Here is a 22,982-nt window from a genome sequence, read left to right on the forward strand (position 1 = left end):
GAGAATTAGCAGCATCTAGCGCGGGGACACACTGTTTTTTTGTGTAGCCAGGCGCTTTAAAAATGGTTTATTATTATTATTATTAATATAGTACCCAGATTTAAGAAAGCCAGGGCAGGGGGTCGATCCTTTGGAGTTGCTGCTGCCAAACTCTGGAACAGTCTGCCCTTGGAGATTTGTCAAATTGAGGAACTTCTCCTCTTTAGGAAACGTGTTAAAACCTGGTTGTTTCCTAAGGCTTAACATGTTGGGACTTTCTGCTACTTCCTCTGTCCGCCACTTCTGTGGAGCCTTAGCGCCAGGATGCCTGTAAGGTGATAGTTGCGCTTTATAAATCTCCTAAATAAATAAATAAATAAAATAAAAATAACAGTTCACTGTCCGTATACTAAAACAAGAAGCACTCTATAGCAGGTGGACTAACACATCTAATAGCCAATAGCTAAGGTTGAGACTAAAAGACCTCCTTGCCTGTGTAGTAAAGGAATGACACTGTTTTCAAGCAATGGCTGAAAGAGGCTGACCCAAACAAACCAATCACAACAATAGGTGACCCAAAGTCTGTTTCAGTTTATTTACTTGGTGTTGATGACATGAGCGCTGACAGATTTCTATGCTAGCTCTATTAAGACCTCAAAAACACTGATCAATAATATATTCTGTCATATATTGTCACCTGACATGATTTTCCAATTTATAAAACATAGCCCGTCTCTTTTCACAGCCTCCAGTCAGGTTTTTAAATTCTGTGCTTGGCAAGAGTAATCTACAGTTTTCGGGTGTGGACATAAAACTGACCGTCTCAACCAGCTGCTTGGCTCTAATGAAGATGGAAACCCACCAGGTACGGATTTTCATTACCTAAAACGATAAACGTCAATTATCATGTCGATGCTTTAAATTCTATGGCTTCTAAAGATAAACGCCTCCTTTTCAAGGCCTCAAAGTTGCAAATGGCCTAGGGTTGCACAGACTGGTGGCTGGAAATAAGGGCACATAAATATTTTCCGACACGGAGTAGTGCATGGTTAACAATGTATATAAAAATGTGCCTAGGATAAGGTGAAAATATTTACAATAAATGTGATCATTACAATGCAAAATGTGTGTTACAATGGCAACTTAGAGTTTTGGGCACAAATTACATTCTACAGATGTTGATATATGAAATTGAATAATTGGTGGAAAATAATGTAGCATCATGTCGTTCGTGTATTGTAGATTCAGTGGCGTGTTTTCATATTACTGTGTATATTTTCTGTATTTTTAAGTTTTGTGTTGTCCGCAGTGCACCTCACCGTTCCCATTGCTTTAGGTGTTTTACATGAGTGCCATTGATTTTTGGTTGAAACGAGTAATATGGTACCGCACATGCTGCCAAGCGTTCATAGGAATCAGTGTAAGGAAAAAGCTTTGATTCCCTGATGCATCTTTGAGCCCCATGTGATAATGCACATTAATGGCCCCTCACTGAAAGCCAGGAACCTCAAAAGTCCCCACAATTATACTAAGCTTAAATGGCTTATGGTAGTTTTATTTTATTGCCCCCACACACTTTTCACAATGACACAGGGTCTTCGGTAGCACCCACCTAACCTTAATATTTCAAGGTTAGTTTGCCCACCTCAACTTAGCCAAGGGTGGAAAGTTAGTTCACGCCCCCTCTACCTTGCCAAAAGGTGGAGGTGTTATGTAATAGGCCATATCTTGGCTAGGGACCTGGCAGTATTTTGCCCCAACGCAAAGCTGTGCCCAAGAAGGGGGTTGCCAGTCTGCCCTAATTGTCAAGAGCCATGGGTGGTCATTGTTTGATTGCCGGACTTGCCAAGCATGGGGAGGGGTATTTTTTCCCCCTTCCTTTTCCAATGGTGTGGAGATATTTGTTCTCCAGATGTGAAAAACATACATTCTGACACCCATAGCAGCTAATTACGCCCAGTGCCCTGTTTGCTCTGACATGGCACCTCATTCACCCTAGCATAACACGAGGGAAGGCCGCACTTCTGCTCTCTTCACAGCTGTCAGCTGCCCACTGCCTTCTTTACCCTCATTTTTGGGGATGTCTGAGGCAGGGGACAGCTGACAGCCGGCCTGGTCCATACGTTATCAGCGCCTAAATAAAGTCAGCTGGCAGTGTGCGCTGTACCATTTTGGAGAAGCATTCAAGTCGGCCCCTATTGGCTGCTTTGAAATGATCATGTGGTTTGCCAAGTGGACGCCTGTTCTTCGGGAATGAGCTGTAAAATGTTGTGACCGAGGTTCAGCCTGCAGAGCAGAGCATCAGCTAATGACTCTGGAGCCAGTACAGGGTCATCAGCTTATGTCTGTGTCCATGATGGGCTCCTGGCCCGACCTCGACCGACAAATACATCCTGTCTGGGGCGGAGCTCAAGTGCAGTCGCTCGCTCGTTTTATTCTTGCAAAAAGTGTGCATCTCTCATGTGCCTTGTTTATAACCTGACTGAATGACGTCTTATATTGCAGATCATCGCGAACCATCACATGCAGTCGATTTCCTTCGCGTCGGGGGGAGATCCGGTAAGTACCCCGTCGACAAGTTCGCATTCGCCCAGATATCGAGAGGGAATAATCAGAGCCCGCGCGCCAGCCTTCTTTTATCTGTGTAACCTTTCACTTGCACTCACTGGCCACTTCACATGTCCACCCTCTTGCACAGCGCTGCCAGACATTTTATCACAGAGTAAAATAGAACAAAAATACTATTGTATGTGCACTGGAAGAGAGCTGGGTTCATGGCTCGCGAGCAGGTCCAAGGGTCGGGGTCGCGCCAGAGGGACAATACCACCCTTTCTGCTTTGTGAACAAAATGTTTTCACCCTTCGTTTTGATGGGGCGCTTGAAGTGCTCACAAGGGGTGTCTTCTGCAAAAGATCCAAGCTTTGTATATGCAGCGATAGGATTACTAGCTCTGTGGTCATCAATCCGTGCTGTGCTATCCAGCATAGCTCATTGACGCACAGTAAGGATTCTGTGCCGAGAACGCTCTCTCAGCATCGTCCAGTCTTAGATTCAAGGCCCATCAACCCCACAGAAACAGTTGCAACCTACAGTACATTGTGCTGTGTCAAAACCCTTCCAGAAGCACACATGCTAGGCCTGCACAACCTCCTCCAGCACATACCTTGTCATATACCCATTGAGAGGGGAGAGCTCAGCTGACCTTGGCCACACCTATCTGTGATTCAGCATAAGAAGAAAAGCTTGGAAGAAGTTTCTTTTAGCAGCAGAAGTGGGATTTCATTTAGAAAAAAAGGGACAGGTGGGTGCACCCAGAAGTGTTTAAACAGGTTGACCAATGACTTTGAGATCTCATTGAACGCGTGTAGAGGGGTGTTGCATAACGCCTTGCCTTCATGAAAGCAGGTCTTGTTTTTTGCATAAGTTCATCTAAATATATAGATGATTCTATATCTGTAGCAATGAGAAAGAAAAAAAGAATACTGTGCTTCCTTCTGAAGCAAGAGGAATCATCATTCTGGTCATTATTATTGTCAGATTGACTAAGACCCCACAGAAGGGTTCCTTTGCAATTGTATAGTGAGCATCCACCCAGAGTGCAAATGGAGGAACTCTCAGGATGAAAACCAAACACCTGGATAACTTAAAACAACCCTGGAATGATACCTCGCTGTTAAAATTCCAGACCACAAAAAGAATTGTTCTATGTCCTGCACAAATTCTGAAACTCCTAAATTATAATCATGTTCTCAACCTGCCCTGGAATAATCTGTTGCGTGTTTATCTAGGTTCCTGATCGATACTGTGACCTTATGCCCCTATTCGGCTATAAATCCATTTATTCCCTATATTGGCATAACCGTTCAAGTGCGACTTTCTGAAAAGTCATCTCTGGCCTCACACGAACAGAGCCACATTCCAGCATAGTTCCCTCTGCCACTTCCTTTGCGACCAATTAGTGCAATGACAGAGCAGTAGTCACTATCTGATATTCCTAGATAACACTCCGAGTTCTTCAACAAGATAAAAACTCAGCAAACCTGGAAATCCCCGCTTGCTATGTTTTGATTAGTAATAGAACTCTAATGAGCAACTGATAACTATCACTTCCTAGTGACATCTTTAATTGACGTCTTATGTCCAGCAAACTTGCGTCAAACCCGGCACATGTCAGGTATAAATATTACCAACGTTGCCTTAAGCAATGCCTGTTGTACGAGCTACTGAAGCCAGCTGCCTGCACGACCCCGTGTTGGTAAATCTAGCACTCTGTCGCTGCAGCCTGCTATCCTGTGGTGGTGAAGCTGCTGATACCATTATCGCCGCTAAAGCGCGAACTATGGTGCAGTACGCTTAAGGAGCTGAACAGCCGTCCTCTGCGAAGACATCCAGCAGATTCCAGCTGCCCGCGGACGCTGTCCCCCCTCCTTCCTCGACGCGCTGAAGAGAAGCTGCTGCCTTTCTCCTGCAGAGAAATCCAGCCCCGGCGTTTCCGGTTTACCCTCGCGGGTGACTGGGATATCGAGAGAGACCCCTGAAGGAGATACCAATCCTCCATCATTCTATTCAGAGGTATGGTGTTGACTAAACCCTTAGACGAGAATTCTTGAAACAAACCTTGGCAAAACCAACTTAACTTAAAGCTACTTACTTACTCCCCTTTCACGTGTTAGGCTTAGGTCAGGCACACTGGGGTAGGCTTAGTTAGAAGCACCAGTTGAGTATGTTAGCCTAATGTATATATGACTGTATATATGTTTTATTACTTTTAAACCATTGTATGGCTAAGAAACCATATCAATGCTTTTACAGTTCTATTTCGCAATACTTATCTTACTGTACGTACTTTTTATAATAACAATTCTTGCAATTGTGGCAATACATTTCTCTTGTACGAGAAGAAAGACTGTTCAATAAATGTTAACCCTTTATTGACAAACGCCCGTCTCTCTATTCTCTACATCTCGTGAAAGTAAACTGCACTAGACTGACTGAGTGAAATACATGTCTATTGTTTCACACGACCCTAGAGATTGACTCTTGATCTGAGGAGCAAAGTTGTCATGTTGCACGGTTGTTGGAAAACTGAATCCCTTCTTGTCTGTGCCAAGGAAGCTGATCACTTCCTATGCAGAGAAGAAAGTTTCCAGTGACCTCTGAGCTAGTTGGTAACACAACCCAATTAAGTTTAGCATAGTCAGTGGAGGCCTGGAATATCCGCAGTTCCACGTCGATACTACTGTTTATGTTATTCCAATGCGCAGGGCCTAGTGGGAAACTAGGAACTACACTACATGGCGCCCAACGTGGGGCAGAGTAATTCCAAACATGAACAGGAGAATATTTTTAATAGCAGACGCACACATGGGTTTGGGTCTAAGGCACAGAGAGATCAAGGAATCACTGAACGAATTACAATCAGTATTCTGGTGGCCGGGAATGAGTGTTGAACACCAAATATATGCAAACAACTGTGAAAACTGTAATAGGGATCGCAGTAGCGAACCTTGCTACCGGCTACCAGTCAGAAACAGCGTAACGCTGCCTACACCCCATCCTGCGTCCTATTAACAGTTAAGACGAAAAGCACTTAAAAAATGAGGCCCCCAGCGCTCGGCTGACGCTAGAACGGTTATAAAAGATTTGCGAGTCTATATCGGCACATACGCAATTACCACGTTCCATTCTGACCAGGGTCCTGCTTTCAGCTCTCGAGCTTATGGGGAGGCCATGGCTAGCATGGGAATTGGGTTGCGGTATTCTTGTCCGTCAAACCCCGGAAGGGAACAGTGTGGTAGAAAGGAAAAACCGTGACATAAAGCAATCTATAACAGCGAAGGTATTAGGTTCAGGCGCTGGGTGGGTCAAACATTTAATAAGTGTCCAGACTAGTCTTAACAACATGCCAAGAAATTCTCTAAAAGGTTTCAGCCCATACGAACTATTGTTCGGAATTAGAATGCGAGTTCAGGACCTCGATAGTCAGATGTCAGTGGTACAAGAAGAAACAACACACTTTGATGTAAAGGATCGTTTGGCTGTTTTACAGGAACTGAATGAAACAAGAAAATCATTAAGCAACATAAAGTTAAAGCAACAGCCAAGTACCACTGACGAGGCACCACCCGCAACAGCCCCAGCAAGGCCTGTCTGGGTTCCAAAGATTGGGGATCTAGTCAGAGAAAAGATCGCAGTTAAGAAGGAATTTGGGCCTTCTTACAGAAAAGCAGTACCTGTCTTAGCAGTCACCGGAACAAGATCAGTTGTGCTACCGCCCCTTGCTGGTAAAAAGGAGAACAGAGTCGTGTCTATCGATCTGGTAAAACCACAAGCATGTGGCCTATAATCAACAGTAGGCCCAGTGGACTCCCAAGAAACAACAGAATACCCAAACTTGCAACAATCCAAGAGGTTCAAACTGAAAGACTAATCACATTCGATCAGCCTGCAGTGCACAATGAAGGACTATGCAATAATGCCATGGAACTCGTGCATCTTGAAACACAGATTGAAACAGTTTGTCAAGAAACAACACCAGTCTACAATGATGTGGCATCAGAAAGTGCTACCGAGAGACAGATTGAAAGAACAATCCCATCAATTGACAGAACTGCCTCTGGTTATTTCATCAACTTCGACAACTTCTCTGAAGATCAAAACAACCCCGAAGTGATGCCAGAAACAAAAAAGTATTCTAAAGAAAATACAACAGGACTCCTTCAACAAATCAAAGAACTATATCTGGATTCACCGTTGATTGAGCATTGGATTATCTCAGGGGTATTCATACTCCTACTATGCCTAATTTTAGTTTTAATTTTAGGGAAGTTCATTACAATTGAATGGACACAGCAAGTCAGAACATCAACCTAGTCCTGAAACCACACAGATCATCCCACGTGAAGAAAAGAGAACTGTCAACAGTAAATGTCACAGCAATTCCAATACCTGGTGGGGTAGTATGGGAGAAAACAGACTATGAGATCTATGGTCCGGTCGAAATCCTGAAGTATCCTCATCAACTAAAGGTTTCCTTAAGTGACTTTGTGACACCAAGTACATTCTCTGATGATTGGGACTTTAACAGTATTAATGACATGATGTCTGATTTAGTAATGTCAGCTAGATTCACAGATCATGATTATTTACAAGGTTCATCTAGTTATGAGCAGTTATTCTGTTATACCCACTATGGGGATCATTACTTGCATAAATCTGCACAGCCTAGAAATGTTTTTATGTATAATCAATGGGAACATTGTGCTACACCACCTAAAAGCAGTTCTAAAGCATTTTTTGAGAAATTCAAATACTTCTCAGGGTTTAACACCAGTGATGCAGAAACGTTTTATTACAAACTGTTAGATAAAACAGGTATGAAAACAATGCTGACAAATTCTAAATTGATATATTCAGAAGCATTTTATGACAAAATGATGACATTTGGTTTTGATTATTGGAAAAATAATATTGAAACGAAAACACTTTGGGGTACAAAAGATTGGCAGGTGCAAGGCATTGAAGCACTATTTAGAACCTGCATGATACCTGAACAAATGTTATTTTTAAATGACACAATACACCAAACATCTTGTCTTGGCCTAGCTAAGATCAAAGACCTTAAAACACCGTCTATTCCGAAGCCAATACCTGAGAATACAACCACAGATATTGAGTTAGACGTGTCACACATTTTAAATTTCAACAGAACAAATCCTGATTGGAAAAAGTGGTTAATTTGGCCTACAGACACAAATAGCTGTCAAGATAGATTCCTGAATAAAACACAGGGGTTACAAATGACCAGATTAGACTCCAGATACTCCCAGAGACAACATCCAGGGATTATAACAACATACAGTGTAGGGAAACTCTGCCTTGAATGGCTAACTTCGTCCACACTGGCTGAAATTAAGCAACACTTGTCTTTATTAAAAGATGGTGCTGATTTGCGAGACTTCATTCTTGGACCACGCAAACAGCGTCAAAAGCGTTTCATAGCGACCAGTATCTATGCTGCTTACAACGAGGCTTGGAAAGTAAAGCAAATTGGAACTGCTGAAAAAATACGAGAAATTGATCGTATTAATTTGGAGAAATCACTTTCTGTGGTAGACAATGGGTTGATGACTCTGTCTTCCAGAATATATTCGTTGGACAATATTGTATCCTCTGCCTTTGATGTGATAGACAGAGACTTGCTAATGTTACAACATGGCCAGTCTCAATTACGCTCTATTATAGAACTAGGCTGGACGCTGCAAAATCTTCGTTCAGGCTATGTGCCTTGGCGTTTAATCAACACAACGTCATTATTTTCCAGTTTTAACCTTACTGATAAACAGATCAGTTTGGCACAGAAAGGAGCAGACTATACAATCCTGAGCATCGAAAAACTCGAGAGATTACCATTGACAATGTCAGAGAGTCCTGTCATTGAATGGATAATACACGGAATTATCACAATTCCGATAACAACTTTCCGATTTAAAAAGTGCCTTGAGTACATCCCTGCTGGCCAATATGAACAATTGGGTAAAGGATATGTAAAATCTGAATGGAAATTACCATACACTCATTCTTGCTATAGTGACAGCGACAAAAATGTATTTCTTAGTGGTGAAAATTGTAAACATTCACTAAGCGGTATACTTTTGTGTCAGGGTATTAATTTACACGGAGCATGTGATGGAAATTCAAACAACCTTTCATGCCACCAGCTAGTCACACCTGCAACTCAGATAGAGCCCTTCTTTATGCAACTTTCGAACGGGAGTTACATTCTTAGAACGGATCACAGATGTTGTGGCCTCGTGCCAGGGAAAAGTTATCTAGTAGAAGTAACATCCATGGTCAAATGCTGTATGCAAGCATTGTTTCCGAGTGGGCCTCCAGACATAGTGACTCCCATCTGGCCTCGTCTGAATCTCTATTCTATACGAATTGATACATTAAGCAAAATGAAATCTGTACTTTTACAGACAACAGTGCCTATAACGTCATCTAAAGAGACGTATGATCTTCTAGTTGCGAGGACAGCTACTGAAGTTCATGACCTTTTATCAACAAATTGCCCCGTGCATTTCGTAGAAATGTTCAGCCAACTCCTTAACATGTCTAGTGCAACAAGCATCCCAGGCATATTTAAGACAGTCTTTACGGGACTGCTAACACCCTTCCAGGCAATTTTGGGAATCTTTCCTAATTTTGTGCACTCCATTTTTGGCGGCATACCATTATTTTTGGGACTCGTCGCAGGGATTCTATTTTTGACCCTCCTGCTTCGTTATGGCAAGCCTCGGCTCAGACATAGCTCCCATGGGAATGGAAGAGACAATCCTAGCAATGCGCTACCGGGACAGGATAACTAACGTCCTTGGATTGGCCAGGCTGAGAGATCTAAACATGACCTGGTTCCTTTCATTCAGACCGATATGGCAAAATTGCATTTTACCTGTGCTACGGTGTATGCTTTGCGGCGATGAATGCGTGTTGGACATCTGTCTTTCACTTCCATCAGCAGTACCAATGGACGTCGATACTTTGCTCAGTCCAATAACGGCTCACGCATTGTGTTGTCCCCAGCGGCTACCAATCCTGATGACGGCATTCGTGGAGACTCCTGTACTACAGCCAAGTGGTAACAGTGGAGCGAGTGACAAAAGCAACATCATCCAGGTACAACGTTCTGTGAGCATTGCTGGTCCTGCCTTCGATGACAGCAATCATTCTCACACAGTGGCGGTTCCTGCATGGGGGCGTTTGGGCGCCGCCCCCCCTGCTTTCTCACCGTGCGAGAAGGCAGAAATAAATGGTAGTTATTGCCTTAATATAACTACCATTTGTGATTTGTTTCTGCATTCTCGCACGGCGAGAAACTGAAAGCAGAACTTCCTTCCTGGTTTAGAGTCAGAGTGGGCGGTGTGTTACTCGAGGGCAGGGGGGAGTGGCTTGGGGGAGTGGCTTGCCCACTGTTGTTAATACTGATTGTTTGGGCTGCCTGAGGCCGCCCAAACAGACAGTATTAACTACAGTGGGAAAGCCACTCCCCCAAGCCACTCCCCCCCTGCCCTCGCGTAACACCACACACTCAGTCTCCCTTTTCTCTCTGTATGCTGCTGCAGCAGCATACAGAGAGAAAATGACGTGGCCTGGGGCAGCCGGCCGCCCCAATCAAAAACGTGGTGGTGGGAGGGAGGCTGCCTGCTGCGCCGCCTTCCTGTGATGACGTGCTGCAGGACTTGAAAAGAGGAAGGCGGGAGTCGGGAAAGAGTCTCTCCGGACGGTGAGTTTATTTTTTTTTATTACCCGTTCCTATTTCATTTAAATTCATACTTTTGACTTTTCCATTTGCTTGTAAGCGCTTAGATGCGATCCAGTCTAGGAAGCAGAGCTAGCTACATAAACAGCCATTCACTACCTCCCTGCAGCACAACGCACATTGCAAGCAGACAGTGCCGGCGACAAGAGGGTTAGAACATCCCTGGTCCTTAAATCAAAGGGGGGGAAGAAGTGAGAGTTGTCGGTGCAAGTATGTGACAGGCCCTTAATTGCAAAGCAAAACGGTTTTGCTCCGGGGCTTTAAACAAGGGCGGGCAGGACAGTGACAGCTGCAGAGGAATCCAGGAAGGGTGAGGTGTGGGGGGTTGAGCAAAAAAACATAGGTGGACGCTGCTCACCGGCACCACAGACCTGAAACTATCCACTCAAGCTTCACAATTGTACCTGGCCACCTATTTCAACCCGCTGGCTTCAAGTCGGCACAGCCGCAAATACCTCAGCACCTAATCCGATGCTTACAGTTTAAGCAGAATCTGTGATCCTGGACAGATCACTACATTGACCAGTTAGTTTCATTACTTCCGTCTTGCCAATACTATAACAAGTTAGAAGCAAGTTAAACATCATGTGACCGATCGGTTTCTTCCAAAGAAAGGGGGTAGTTTGCAATAATGTATTAGTACCACACATCACAGGGGACACTACGCTTGGGACAGCGCTGCATACGCCCCATCAGTTTCAAATTCCACCAGCCGCCACTGTTCTCACACCTGCCAAGTTACAGCGCTATCTAATTTGGTTGAACTATCACCTGAATTTGTAGACCAATTCTTTGAGAGCCTGTCTGATACGATGTTCTCACCCACAGAGAAACAATAACTTTTGAGAAGCTTTCCGACACACAGCGTTCCCATGAACTCTGAATTCGGCCTTCAGTTTTGATCAACAAACACTGCCAAGAGCTTTGGAAATCTATTTTTCCCCGTTCAAGCAATAATTCTTTAAATTGGACAATTTTTCTAATATTGACCTTTTTTGGCACGAACAATTCTTTGCTTAACGTAAAAACTATTCTTAGAGAACAGAAGCTTCACACTTCTATTTCTAAACACATCTAGAGACATAACAACATTACACCAGCCTCTAGCACACATGTTATTACAATGCATTTTTATGTGATGATTTATCTCGCCTTTCTTCTGTCAGATATACTTCATGTGTAATTCCTTTTGCATAATCGTTCATTGATTTCATATGCAATAATTTTTTGAATGATTACTATGCTTTAAAAAACGTACAGTACCTAAATTCATGTATTACAAGTACGCCTATTTCAAATGCATTTATGTATTTTGGGGTGGGCAATGTTACACATGCATCTAATTGCTTTAGTTTTAGTAATTTTGATGGACATTAACCCGTGGAGTGGGTGTTGCGTGTTTATCTAGGTTCCTGATCGATACTGTGACCTTATGCCCCTATTCGGCTATAAATCCATTTATTCCCTATATTGGCATAACCGTTCAAGTGCGATTTTCTGAAAAGTCATCTCTGGCCTCACACGAACAGAGCCACATTCCAGCATAGTTCCCTCTGCCACTTCCTTTGCGACCAATTAGTGCAATGACAGAGCAGTAGTCACTATCTGATATTCCTAGATAACACTCCGAGTTCTTCAACAAGATAAAAACTCAGCAAACCTGGAAATCCCCGCTTGCTATGTTTTGATTAGTAATAGAACTCTAATGAGCAACTGATAACTATCACTTCCTAGTGACATCTTTAATTGACGTCTTATGTCCAGCAAACTTGCGTCAAACCCGGCACCTGTCAGGTATAAATATTACCAACGTTGCCTTAAGCAATGCCTGTTGTACGAGCTACTGAAGCCAGCTGCCTGCACGACCCCGTGTTGGTAAATCTAGCACTCTGTCGCTGCAGCCTGCTATCCTGTGGTGGTGAAGCTGCTGATACCATTATCGCCGCTAAAGCGCGAACTATGGTGCAGTACGCTTAAGGAACTGAACAGCCGTCCTCTGCGAAGACATCCAGCAGATTCCAGCTGCCCGCGGACGCTGTCCCCCCTCCTTCCTCGACGCGCTGAAGAGAAGCCGCTGCCTTTCTCCTGCAGAGAAATCCAGCCCCGGCGTTTCCGGTTTACCCTCGCGGGTGACTGGGATATCGAGAGAGACCCCTGAAGGAGATACCAATCCTCCATCATTCTATTCAGAGGTATGGTGTTGACTAAACCCTTAGACGAGAATTCTTGAAACAAACCTTGGCAAAACCAACTTAACCTAAAGCTACTTACTTACTCCCCTTTCACGTGTTAGGCTTAGGTCAGGCACACTGGGGTAGGCTTAGTTAGAAGCACCAGTTGAGTATGTTAGCCTAATGTATATATGACTGTATATATGTTTTATTACTTTTAAACCATTGTATGGCTAAGAAACCATATCAATGCTTTTACAGTTCTATTTCGCAATACTTATCTTACTGTACGTACTTTTTATAATAACAATTCTTGCAATTGTGGCAATACATTTCTCTTGTACGAGAAGAAAGACTGTTCAATAAATGTTAACCCTTTATTGACAAACGCCCGTCTCTCTATTCTCTACATCTCGTGAAAGTAAACTGCACTAGACTGACTGAGTGAAATACATGTCTATTGTTTCACACGACCCTAGAGATTGACTCTTGATCTGAGGAGCAAAGTTGTCATGTTGCACGGTTGTTGGAAAACTGAATCCCTTCTTGTCTGTGCCAAGGAAGCTGATCACTTCCTATGCAGAGAAGAAAGTTTCCAGTGACCTCTGAGCTAGTTGGTAACACAACCCAATTAAGTTTAGCATAGTCAGTGGAGGCCTGGAATATCCGCAGTTCCACGTCGATATTACTGTTTATGTTATTCCAATGCGCAGGGCCTAGTGGGAAACTAGGAACTACACTACATAATCTGTCGACTTTCTTTGCCTCAACCTAATCTCCCACATCCACCACAGGCGCTGAGCACTCTGCGAAGCCTGGGTATTTGCCGTGCAGATCTAGGTAACTTCTTAGATGTCAGCATCTGAACAATCACAATAGAACTTACAGGGTTTATAATTTGGTATAATGCATGTTTCTGTCCTAATGTGCTCATGAATTTTGTACATTGTTTACCTGCTGGTCCACGGCAACTTCAGAGTACTCAATAAAAGATGCAGTTTGCAACTTGCATTCGGCTAGCCGAAAGTTAATGGCTGGGCCAGGTGGGAGCATTGTCTGCACAGTATATTCCTCCTGCTTGTGGCCCTTCCTGTTGGCAGGTTGTCTTCAGCACTGTAAAGACCAAGGAACCCTACCTTGAATGGATGGGCACCTGTATGTCCAATAAGCAGATGCCGGTGCCCTGGTTAGTTAAGGACCTGTTTGTTAGGTGAGTTCAGAAATTGGCCAGAATCACAAGTGATGTGTAGGACTCTTTGCTGCAATGAGAAGGATACCTGTGACTTCAGTGGGTAGAGAACGCGGCCCGGCGTGAACCATGAATCAGTAGGGTAGGTGCATTATTAAGTCGTAATAACAGGTAAATGATTTTGCTACACAAACAGCATGCATGTAACATGGCAGTTATTAACTCATTTCAAATGTGAGGGGGCAAGAGGAGCATGGGAGGAAACTCTGCCCATACTACACAACCTGTGCCCTATTCTTTATAGTGGTGGTGTTTGGGTGCTAGATTGAAATGTGACATACAGAAAGGGTTTGGTAGTAGGGGGAATATGGTGGAACATGGGCTGCACTCTGTGGAAGCATAGAGGCCTCTAGCCTGTGTGAATCACCATGACCTGAGCAGCTTCCTTTACCCCCGCATAAAGTCCTGTCTTGAACAGGGAAAGTAGAAGGTGCAGACAAGGCCCAATTCCTTTAGTCCCTTTACAGGGACATGTCTTGGATGGTTAAAGGCAGGTCCCAGTGATAGAGAAGTACCTGTAGATGTATTAGCAGATATTGGTGGGTGGCCAGTGTTATGTTCAACATGGCCTCTTCCATTTCAAGGTTGTGTTGTGCTGGATTAGGCTGTGGTTGCCTTCTAGCTGTTTTCTGGATGCTAAAACACAGCATGAAAGCTTCTAGGAGATACATGAGAATATGTGAGCTGCCGAGCGCAGGATGGCAGTATTTCCTTGCTCATCACCGCCTGAGCCAGATTAGAGACTAAAATGCCGAAAAGCATATTTCCTGGATGCTTGGGACCCGTGCCATCTATGGATAAGACTGTGATCAGAATAAGGAAAGCCCAGTGCAATGTAATGGTGGGTGCATGTGCCCTCCTAGGATAAGCACCTCTCCCACACAAAGGCTTGAATGAGTGCTCTAGGTTGGCAATAGCCAGTGACTTTGATTGGTGAGGACCTGTAAATGATATGGGAAGGAGTTGTGCCCAGGAGATAGTAATTTGTACCATGGATGCCTGGTAACTGTTGTCATGGATGGTAGTTACCTTCGCTTCCACTTATCATGGTCCACAACACTTTATACGTAGGGACCGGTTCGGTGTCTTGGTGGTGGGCTATGCTCTGGATAGGTAAGGAGTACATAGGTACAACCTTTGCCCTGGTTAAGTAAAGATAGATGCCTTGGACGCTGATTAAGTGGCCCCTAGGTAGATTGATGGGGGGGGGGTTCGGGGGGGGGGGGCAGTGCCAAGGATGAGAAGTGACAAATACCTTTTCATGGATGGGTCTGTGCCAGATTCCTGAAGGCATTGGACATTTGGTTGTTTGTATATGCATTTGAGTAATGCATGAAATAAAACTTTTAAAAGTGTGACACACGGTATCAATGGTACAATGACACCTATAGCCCGTAGGGCTGTTCGTGGTGATAAGGTGGAATGCAACTTCAGTTAATGGTTTAATTGATCCATTTTAATATTGCTACAGATTAAAAGTTCACTTTGAAAATGTATTTGATCATTGAGAACCTTCTTGAAGTAGGTAGTTTTGTATTTTTCCGGTAGGCACTGTGAATGCTAGTAATAGCAATGCCAGTCCCGCGTTGAGTGTGTTCCAACGGTGTCGGGCGCAGATGAGGAATGATCTGAATCTTGCTGTAGCTCAGGAGGATTAGACGGCGTAGGAACTGGATTTGATAGGGACCTTATAGACAGACCTAAGATGGCATGGGAGTGCCATAAAGTAGCAAAGTCACAGATTTGTTTGAAAAAACATACTGATGGGATTTAGCGGTAGATAGATGTTAGATATTGGACTTTACAAAGAATAAATATTCGTTTTTTAAATGTGCATGTATTTTATCAGACACCATAATCCCAGAGTTGCTTTCTAAGCACTTTATGATTGACTTCAAATTACCTCTCTTTCAGGATACAACAGACTATGTTGCATATGTAGCGAAGGATCCTGTCAATCAAAGAGGTAGGACAAAGCAAAATGGACATTACGTTATGCATTGCAAATCGACTTTCTTGTGTTATTGAAGTAGAATGACTCTCAGTTCATCATCCACATCCACCTTTGTAGCTGTGCACTGTGTGCAGTTGTATCGTACACGTCTTTCCCAGCTCTAGAACCTGGGATGTGTTCTCATAACCCAGTGTCATCGACAGCATACTTGCCGAATATTTGATGTTACACCGCGATACCTTTACAACGCAGGCATTACAACGCAAATCGTAACAACGACTTGCGCTGGAGGGCACTGGATTTAGGAATAGTATAATTTACTATTCCAACTCCAGTCTACCTTACAGTAGGGAAGTTGTTGGAATAGTAAATCATACTATTCCTTAGCTTAGAGCGCAAGTTATTGTATTGACTTGCGTTGTAATGCCTCTGTTGTAAATGTATTGCGGTGTGAAGACCGCAATGTAACCACTGTTTCCCATATTGGCCACAATGTGAGTGGTAGATGCCACCTTTTTAAAGGTAATAAGACACTACCCATCATGAAATAATCACACAACACACCAACTTGAAGCGTAAAAGCCCAATTTATTGTTAAAAATTTATATTCATGCCTTTTTAACTTAAACCCAACTTTTTACATGTTATCAACTTTGTTAATACATCAACTCTTGACAATCTTTTTCCCATAAACAATTCTCCAGATGTACCAAACATTCCCCTACCAAGTCCACATACACCCACCTCCCTCTGTAATCTTTCATCCACTGTCCTGCTTGCATTCCTCCAGTCTCTCTCTCTCTCTCTCTCTCTCACCCTACTGAGCATCCCCCAAATGAAACCTCCTTGTCCTGCTGCGAAGCCCAGAACTTCGTCTTCCTTCCCCTGTGCTCCCCTCCTCCCTCCCCAGAGGGGTGTATACGCCTGCACCTGACTCATCCCCCAAATACTGCCTTACCCGTATCAGTAAAACACTGTCCTACTGTAGCGTATCTGAGACCCTGACTCTGATCCCTATAGTGCGGGTGGGTGGTTGGCTCACTTTTTCTATCCCAGCCTGCCCTGGTGAAGGAGCCAGCAAGAGGCTGCCTCCTGACCCCATCCAATTTACCTAACCTAACCGCAACGCTCCACCCCCACCCCTACCCTACCATACCTAACCTTTGCCCTAGCTTTGCCCTGTGGCCTGCTCCATCCGCACAAAGTTTCCCGGTTGGGGGGGGGTCTGGCTTTGCTCCATGCCCCCCCGAGCCCCTTCAATTCGAAGTGACCACCTACCAGTAAACAGATGTACATTATTTGGCTATGGAATTGAAATCTCCACAGTTTAAAAATAATAATCCACAATTCCTCATTACTGAACTCCAGGAAACAGTTGAAAACTGGGGGTGGGCAGAATTTACGTACTCGCGTTACGCAAATCTCCGCAAAATGGTTAAAAATCTCCACAAACATGCAGAAATTCCACAACCACATGGAATTGATTGTTCACGATGCTTTTTTTCCTGTTCGAAATCGCTGTTTGCGTGCTCGGTGGGAAATATCTCGTGAACATGCATTTTGAGATCGCGAACAAGCAAAACTTTTTGCGAAGTCGCGGAACGCAGAATTTTGGGCAATTTCGCGCTCTCCGCGGTACACAAAATTACCCACATTCCGCAAATTCCACGAGCGGAATGGAATTTACCACCCAGGTAATTGCTTGAAACATAAAGCTCTGTGGTACTGGTTACACATTCGGGCTGCATTCCAAAGTGATTTAAATCGCAATTTGTGTGATTATCACACCCTCACAATTTTTCTCTGATGCGGTAGGATGACAAGTCTCAAAGGAACATTGCAACTGCTATATAAACCCCCTGATTCCACTTGGGTCTTAATTATGATGTGTGTGATGTATGTATGATGTTACAATGCATACAATAACAATGCAGCTTTTACAACGCAACATCCTTTAGAATGCATTATTTTACATCGCATTATGCCATTACAACGCATACCATTACATTGCATTTAAGGTAAGTGTTGGATAGTGTAGGGGTAAAAATTACTATTCTAACTCCAGTGGGTGCAACAGTAGGGTCAGTGTTTGATAGTGTAGGGGTAACAATTACTATTCTAACTCCAGTGAGTGCAACAGTAGGGTAAATGTAGGATAGTGTAGGGGTACAAAGCGTTGTAATGGTATGCATTGTAATGACATGCGATGTAATGCCTGCGTTGTAGTGACATTCGTTGTAGTGACATGCAATGTAATTTAATGGCTGCGTTGTAATGGCATGCAATGCAAAGGATGTTGTGATGTAATGACTGCATTGTAAATGTAGTGCGATGTAATGACTGCGTTGCAAAGGTTGTTTCCTGCTTGAGCCTCATGGGTGAAAACGACCTGGTAATTATTGGGACAGCAATTGTAATGTGGTGAGTGCTAAACTGTGCGCGATATTTCCCATTAAACCCTCCCCTGTTGGTGACGGAACCACTCCGTCATCAGCCGCGGTCGCGCTGTGCTGATGATGGAGCGGTTCCGTCACGGCCCGCTCGCCTCGCCTGCGCGGTGCGGATTCCGCGCCTGCGCTGAGCGTTCCATTGAGCGGGCGGGGCCATGACGGAACCGCTCTGTCATGAGCACAGCGCGACCGCGGCTGGTGACGGAGCGGTTCCGTCACCAGCATGGGCGCGCCGCGCGCCCCCCCCTGCCCCCTTAGCACTGCGGTGGAATAGCTGCCGCAGCGAAGGGGTTAAAGCGGAAAGCAGCAGAATAGGGGCTATTAATCATGCCAATGAATTCCGAACCTTGCAGTGTCACATTTCATCGTATACAATACATATAAAGTAACCCTCAAGGGCACTTATAATCAGGTCCATATATTCAAGCAGCTCCAACCTGACTAAATATATCGGGGAAAAGGCCTGGAAATCAGGCAATATTTAACTACAAGGGGTGGTGATGGACAGAGTTTCTGAATTAAGCAGAATACTCTCACCCAGTCAAGAGATCAGGGCTAGATCCAACACCGTTTTTTAGCTCACTGCACCATCCCAGCTCAGAACCTGGCTATATGCAAATTAGTCTGTTCCTGTCCCAGTGCATGATGGGAACAGGGCAAACCAAACTACCAAACCAATTCTTCCACTGGGAAGGAAACAAGCTTCCAGAAATCAGGCAAAGCATGTGGAATTCAATTCTGCTGGCATGCCTCATTTCCAGGTTAAAAACTCATATTAGGAGGTATTTACCACACCCGGGCCAATGGTATTTCACAGGCTGTGGTAAATAACCTACCCTATTCCGCACCAGTTGAAATCAGGGCCTTAAACTTATTGAAATGCCTGTATGCCCTATTGCTCCAATATCCCAGTATTTTCCTCTGCCCTTCCTCTTTTCCTCCTCCGTCGTTTGCTTTTTTACTTGTACGCTTGTTCTTTTTACTTGTACGCTTGTTCTTATGTAACAACTGGTCCACACAAGCTTTTATGTGAAATGGCTTGAGCCCCTTAAGCCATGTTTACTCTTTATGAATATATTAAATATATATCTATATATCTATATCTATACATCTATATCTATACATCTATATCTATACATCTATATATATATATATATATATATGTATATATATATATATATATATATATATATATATATATATATATATATATATATATATATAATTTAAATGTAATCAGATATTCAGAAGAACATAAGGAGTTTTGCATAATCATCTGTACACAAGGAGACTAGAGGCACATGTGACAAGGGCGACCCTTCCAGATTCTCTGCATTGCACTCAACCCGTGCTTGATGCAAACTCTTTGGCAAAGCCAGCAAAGGGATCAGCAAGTGCAATGGTAGTGAGCCATAGTGACAGACATAACTATTCTGGATCTCACCAGAAGTCAATGATGATCAAAGAGGGTGAGAGTCATATGTCCTCAAAGAGAATTGTGAACAAGGATGTAAGCCACGAAAATACTTCTGTGGGATTGGGATTCATATTTAAAGGTAAACGTCCCAGAGGAGCTTGGAGTAGCTTTGTGGTCATCAATTCATTTGGTATTAGAATTCTTCAAAAAGTTGTATTTAGACATTTTATTTTTGATTTTACACTGTATTTATGTATGACAACTTATTTGAATGTACTATTCTTCTGGAACCAAGACAAGAAAACTAGAGTGATGATTTGCCTCATAAATCAGAAATAAATGCAGAACGAAAGTGGATGCAGAGCTACTCACCTGAATTACGTGTCACATTTAAAAAACAAATGTTTACTACAAAAGTGCCAGCTTCATGCCACTAAGGCATCTTTTATCTCATCTCATTTAGATGAAACCAAGATCACTTGTGAATCCCATTATGTTGTCTATCTCCTGGAATGTGAATGCGGCAAGAGATATATTGGATCGACCATATGTGCCCTAAAGAAAAGGATGTTAGAACACATTAGGGCTATGCAGAATAAGGACCAAACTTATGCTATGGCAAAACATCTCATCACCCACAAGAACAAAACCTGGTTAAATGTTAGATACTCGGGACTGGCAATGATACCAGACAGTGAGAGAGGAGGAAATCGCCTACAGAAACTCAGACGTTTGGAGTCAAAACTAATAATAAAATTCAAAACTAAGACCCCCCAAGGATTGAACGGGGACGAAGAACTTTATGTACACTTATGACGTATCCAAGAACTTAAAGCAATCACATGACATGGTGTATGGTAATCTCTGGATAAAATATGACATTCTCTTCAGACAAAAGACTTTTCTCAAAAAGTAGTGTTTGAATCTAAATTAACATTGAATTGAAATACAAGCTTGAAACCTAATCTATACGTTTTTGATGCCTTAGAGTACACAATGCTTAGAAGTAGAATTGATAGGGTATAACTGAATACATAAGTTAAACTTTTTTGTTTGTTATTACCAGCGTTTATTTTAAATAATGTCAGAGTCCCGGAGCAAGTTACAAGTCATTGACTTCTACGTGTAGCACTCAGCTATCACATAGTGTGTACATTAATTGTACACTCATACAGCGAGATAGATCATAACTTCATCTCGCCTGGTAAATGGTTTAAATTATTTAAACCACAGGCACTCAGCCATTACTAGTCATCTTAAGTCAATTAATTTGACCTTGATAACTTGCGAAAGTGACCTGACATGATTTGTTTTCACCAGAAACTACCCCTCCCATAATGCATCCTAATTGCCAAATGGGCAGGAGGGTATAAATAGTAAAAAGAAAAAATGGACTTGTAACTACCGTGAACAAGAACAGTAATCTGTTTGAAACGCGTAGGTGAGGAAGTTTTTCCTTGATGGATTAAAGAAGCTTAATCAAAACCTAGAAGAGTGCGGTGTATCATTTCATTTGCTTTGGAAAGTTTTACGAGTCTTGTCCTTGACTCGGCACCGGCACCAGCTGATCGGTCGCTCCTCCTCTAGCAAGGGACATTTGCTCTAACATATATATATATATATATAATTTAAATGTAATCAGATATTCAGAAGAACATAAGGAGTTTTGCATAATCATCTGTACACAAGGAGACTAGAGGCACATGTGACAAGGGCGACCCTTCCAGATTCTCTGCATTGCACTCAACCCGTGCTTGATGCAAACTCTTTGGCAAAGCCAGCAAAGGGATCAGCAAGTGCAATGGTAGTGAGCCATAGTGACAGACATAACTATTCTGGATCTCACCAGAAGTCAATGATGATCAAAGAGGGTGAGAGTCATATGTCCTCAAAGAGAATTGTGAACAAGGATGTAAGCCACGAAAATACTTCTGTGGGATTGGGATTCATATTTAAAGGTAAACGTCCCAGAGGAGCTTGGAGTAGCTTTGTGGTCATCAATTCATTTGGTATTAGAATTCTTCAAAAAGTTGTATTTAGACATTTTATTTTTGATTTTACACTGTATTTATGTATGACAACTTATTTGAATGTACTATTCTTCTGGAACCAAGACAAGAAAACTAGAGTGATGATTTGCCTCATAAATCAGAAATAAATGCAGAACGAAAGTGGATGCAGAGCTACTCACCTGAATTACGTGTCACATTTAAAAAACAAATGTTTACTACAAAAGTGCCAGCTTCATGCCACTAAGGCATCTTTTATCTCATCTCATTTAGCTTCCTCATCCAGTACAGCTTGGACCTATTTAAAATGACTGGCTCCATCATGATCTCTTACTGTCCCCTGTGGTGCTTCCACAAACACTTTGCAACTATCTCTCTTCATTTGAGATAACATCAAGAACATTTAAAAAGAAATAGAATACTCATGTCCTCAGGATCTTAATTTGGGGAACAGACCTAGGAACCTTCTGCTAGTTCCACTGAACCTGCTTCCCTCTATGCCCCCTACAGAGGTTCTTGTGGCACACAACAACCAAAGTCAGGCTGGCCCAATGACCCATATCCACCAACCATTTTATAATCTCTGTTACCAACCCTGGCCTCACCTATGTGCTCTCATCCACTCCTCTTTCCATACAGGAATTGGTCCTCAGCTTTGTAAGAAGACCATCATCTATCCACTGAAAAAAAGCAGTTGTGTGTCATAATGAGATGAAGAATTTTAGAAACATAATCGGTTTTCTTGTGTTCAACAGAATCTTGGAACATGATGCATAAGGAATAGGTATCTGCTAGCGCGGGAGATATCGGACTTCATCAGATCCAGTTTGGCTTTAGAAGAGAACATAACACTAAGACCACCCTTGTAATAGTTCTTGACTCCCTCCAGTCCACCTGGAATCAGGGTGTGCGGGCCAGACTATTGTTGCTTCCACTTTCTGTGGCCTTTGAACCACTTGATTCTCATCATCCGGCTCAAAGGGATCAGCCTTACTAGATCAGGCTTGGATGGGTTGTCATCCTTTCTCTCAAGCAAGATTTATCCACTCTCCTTCCCTCTACTAAACTGTGGTTTTAATCAAAGGTTTATTTTATTTCCCATTCTTTTTTAATGTATATGTGCAGCCCCTAGGGTAGACAATCGGTATTTTTGATTTTCCAATGTTTTCATATGCTGATGCAACTCAAATTCTTCTCAAATTATCCAACTCATTGTTACTCCATTCAGAACTGTCTCTTCTCATGGTCTAGGACTGGATGATGGCTAATATTGTCAAGTAGAATGGAGATAAGGTTTTGGGGGGATGAGGGGGACAGGATGGACATTTTATTTGTTTGTGTCAACCGTTTGATTTGGAACAATGCCATTTGGCTTGCATTGCTGGGCACCCTTCCGCCCTTGGTGAGGGAAGCAAAAACATCTGGGCTTCTG

General features: G+C 43.0%; 1 protein-coding gene across 1 annotated transcript in view; it reads left to right on the forward strand.

Annotated features, from left to right (window-relative positions):
• SHC4 (SHC adaptor protein 4) overlaps window positions 1-22,982 on the forward strand; it is a 349,519-nt gene that overhangs the window by 170,136 nt on the left and 156,401 nt on the right. The window contains exons 4-6 of the mRNA XM_086958275.1: window positions 725-844; window positions 2,485-2,538; window positions 15,635-15,686. Coding sequence (XP_086814401.1) covers window positions 725-844; window positions 2,485-2,538; window positions 15,635-15,686 — 226 coding nt within the window. The remainder of the gene's footprint in view (window positions 1-724; window positions 845-2,484; window positions 2,539-15,634; window positions 15,687-22,982) is intronic.

Source organism: Lissotriton vulgaris, chromosome 2_1, assembly GCF_964263255.1.
Source record: "Lissotriton vulgaris chromosome 2_1, aLisVul1.2, whole genome shotgun sequence".
NCBI lineage: Eukaryota > Metazoa > Chordata > Amphibia > Caudata > Salamandridae > Lissotriton > Lissotriton vulgaris.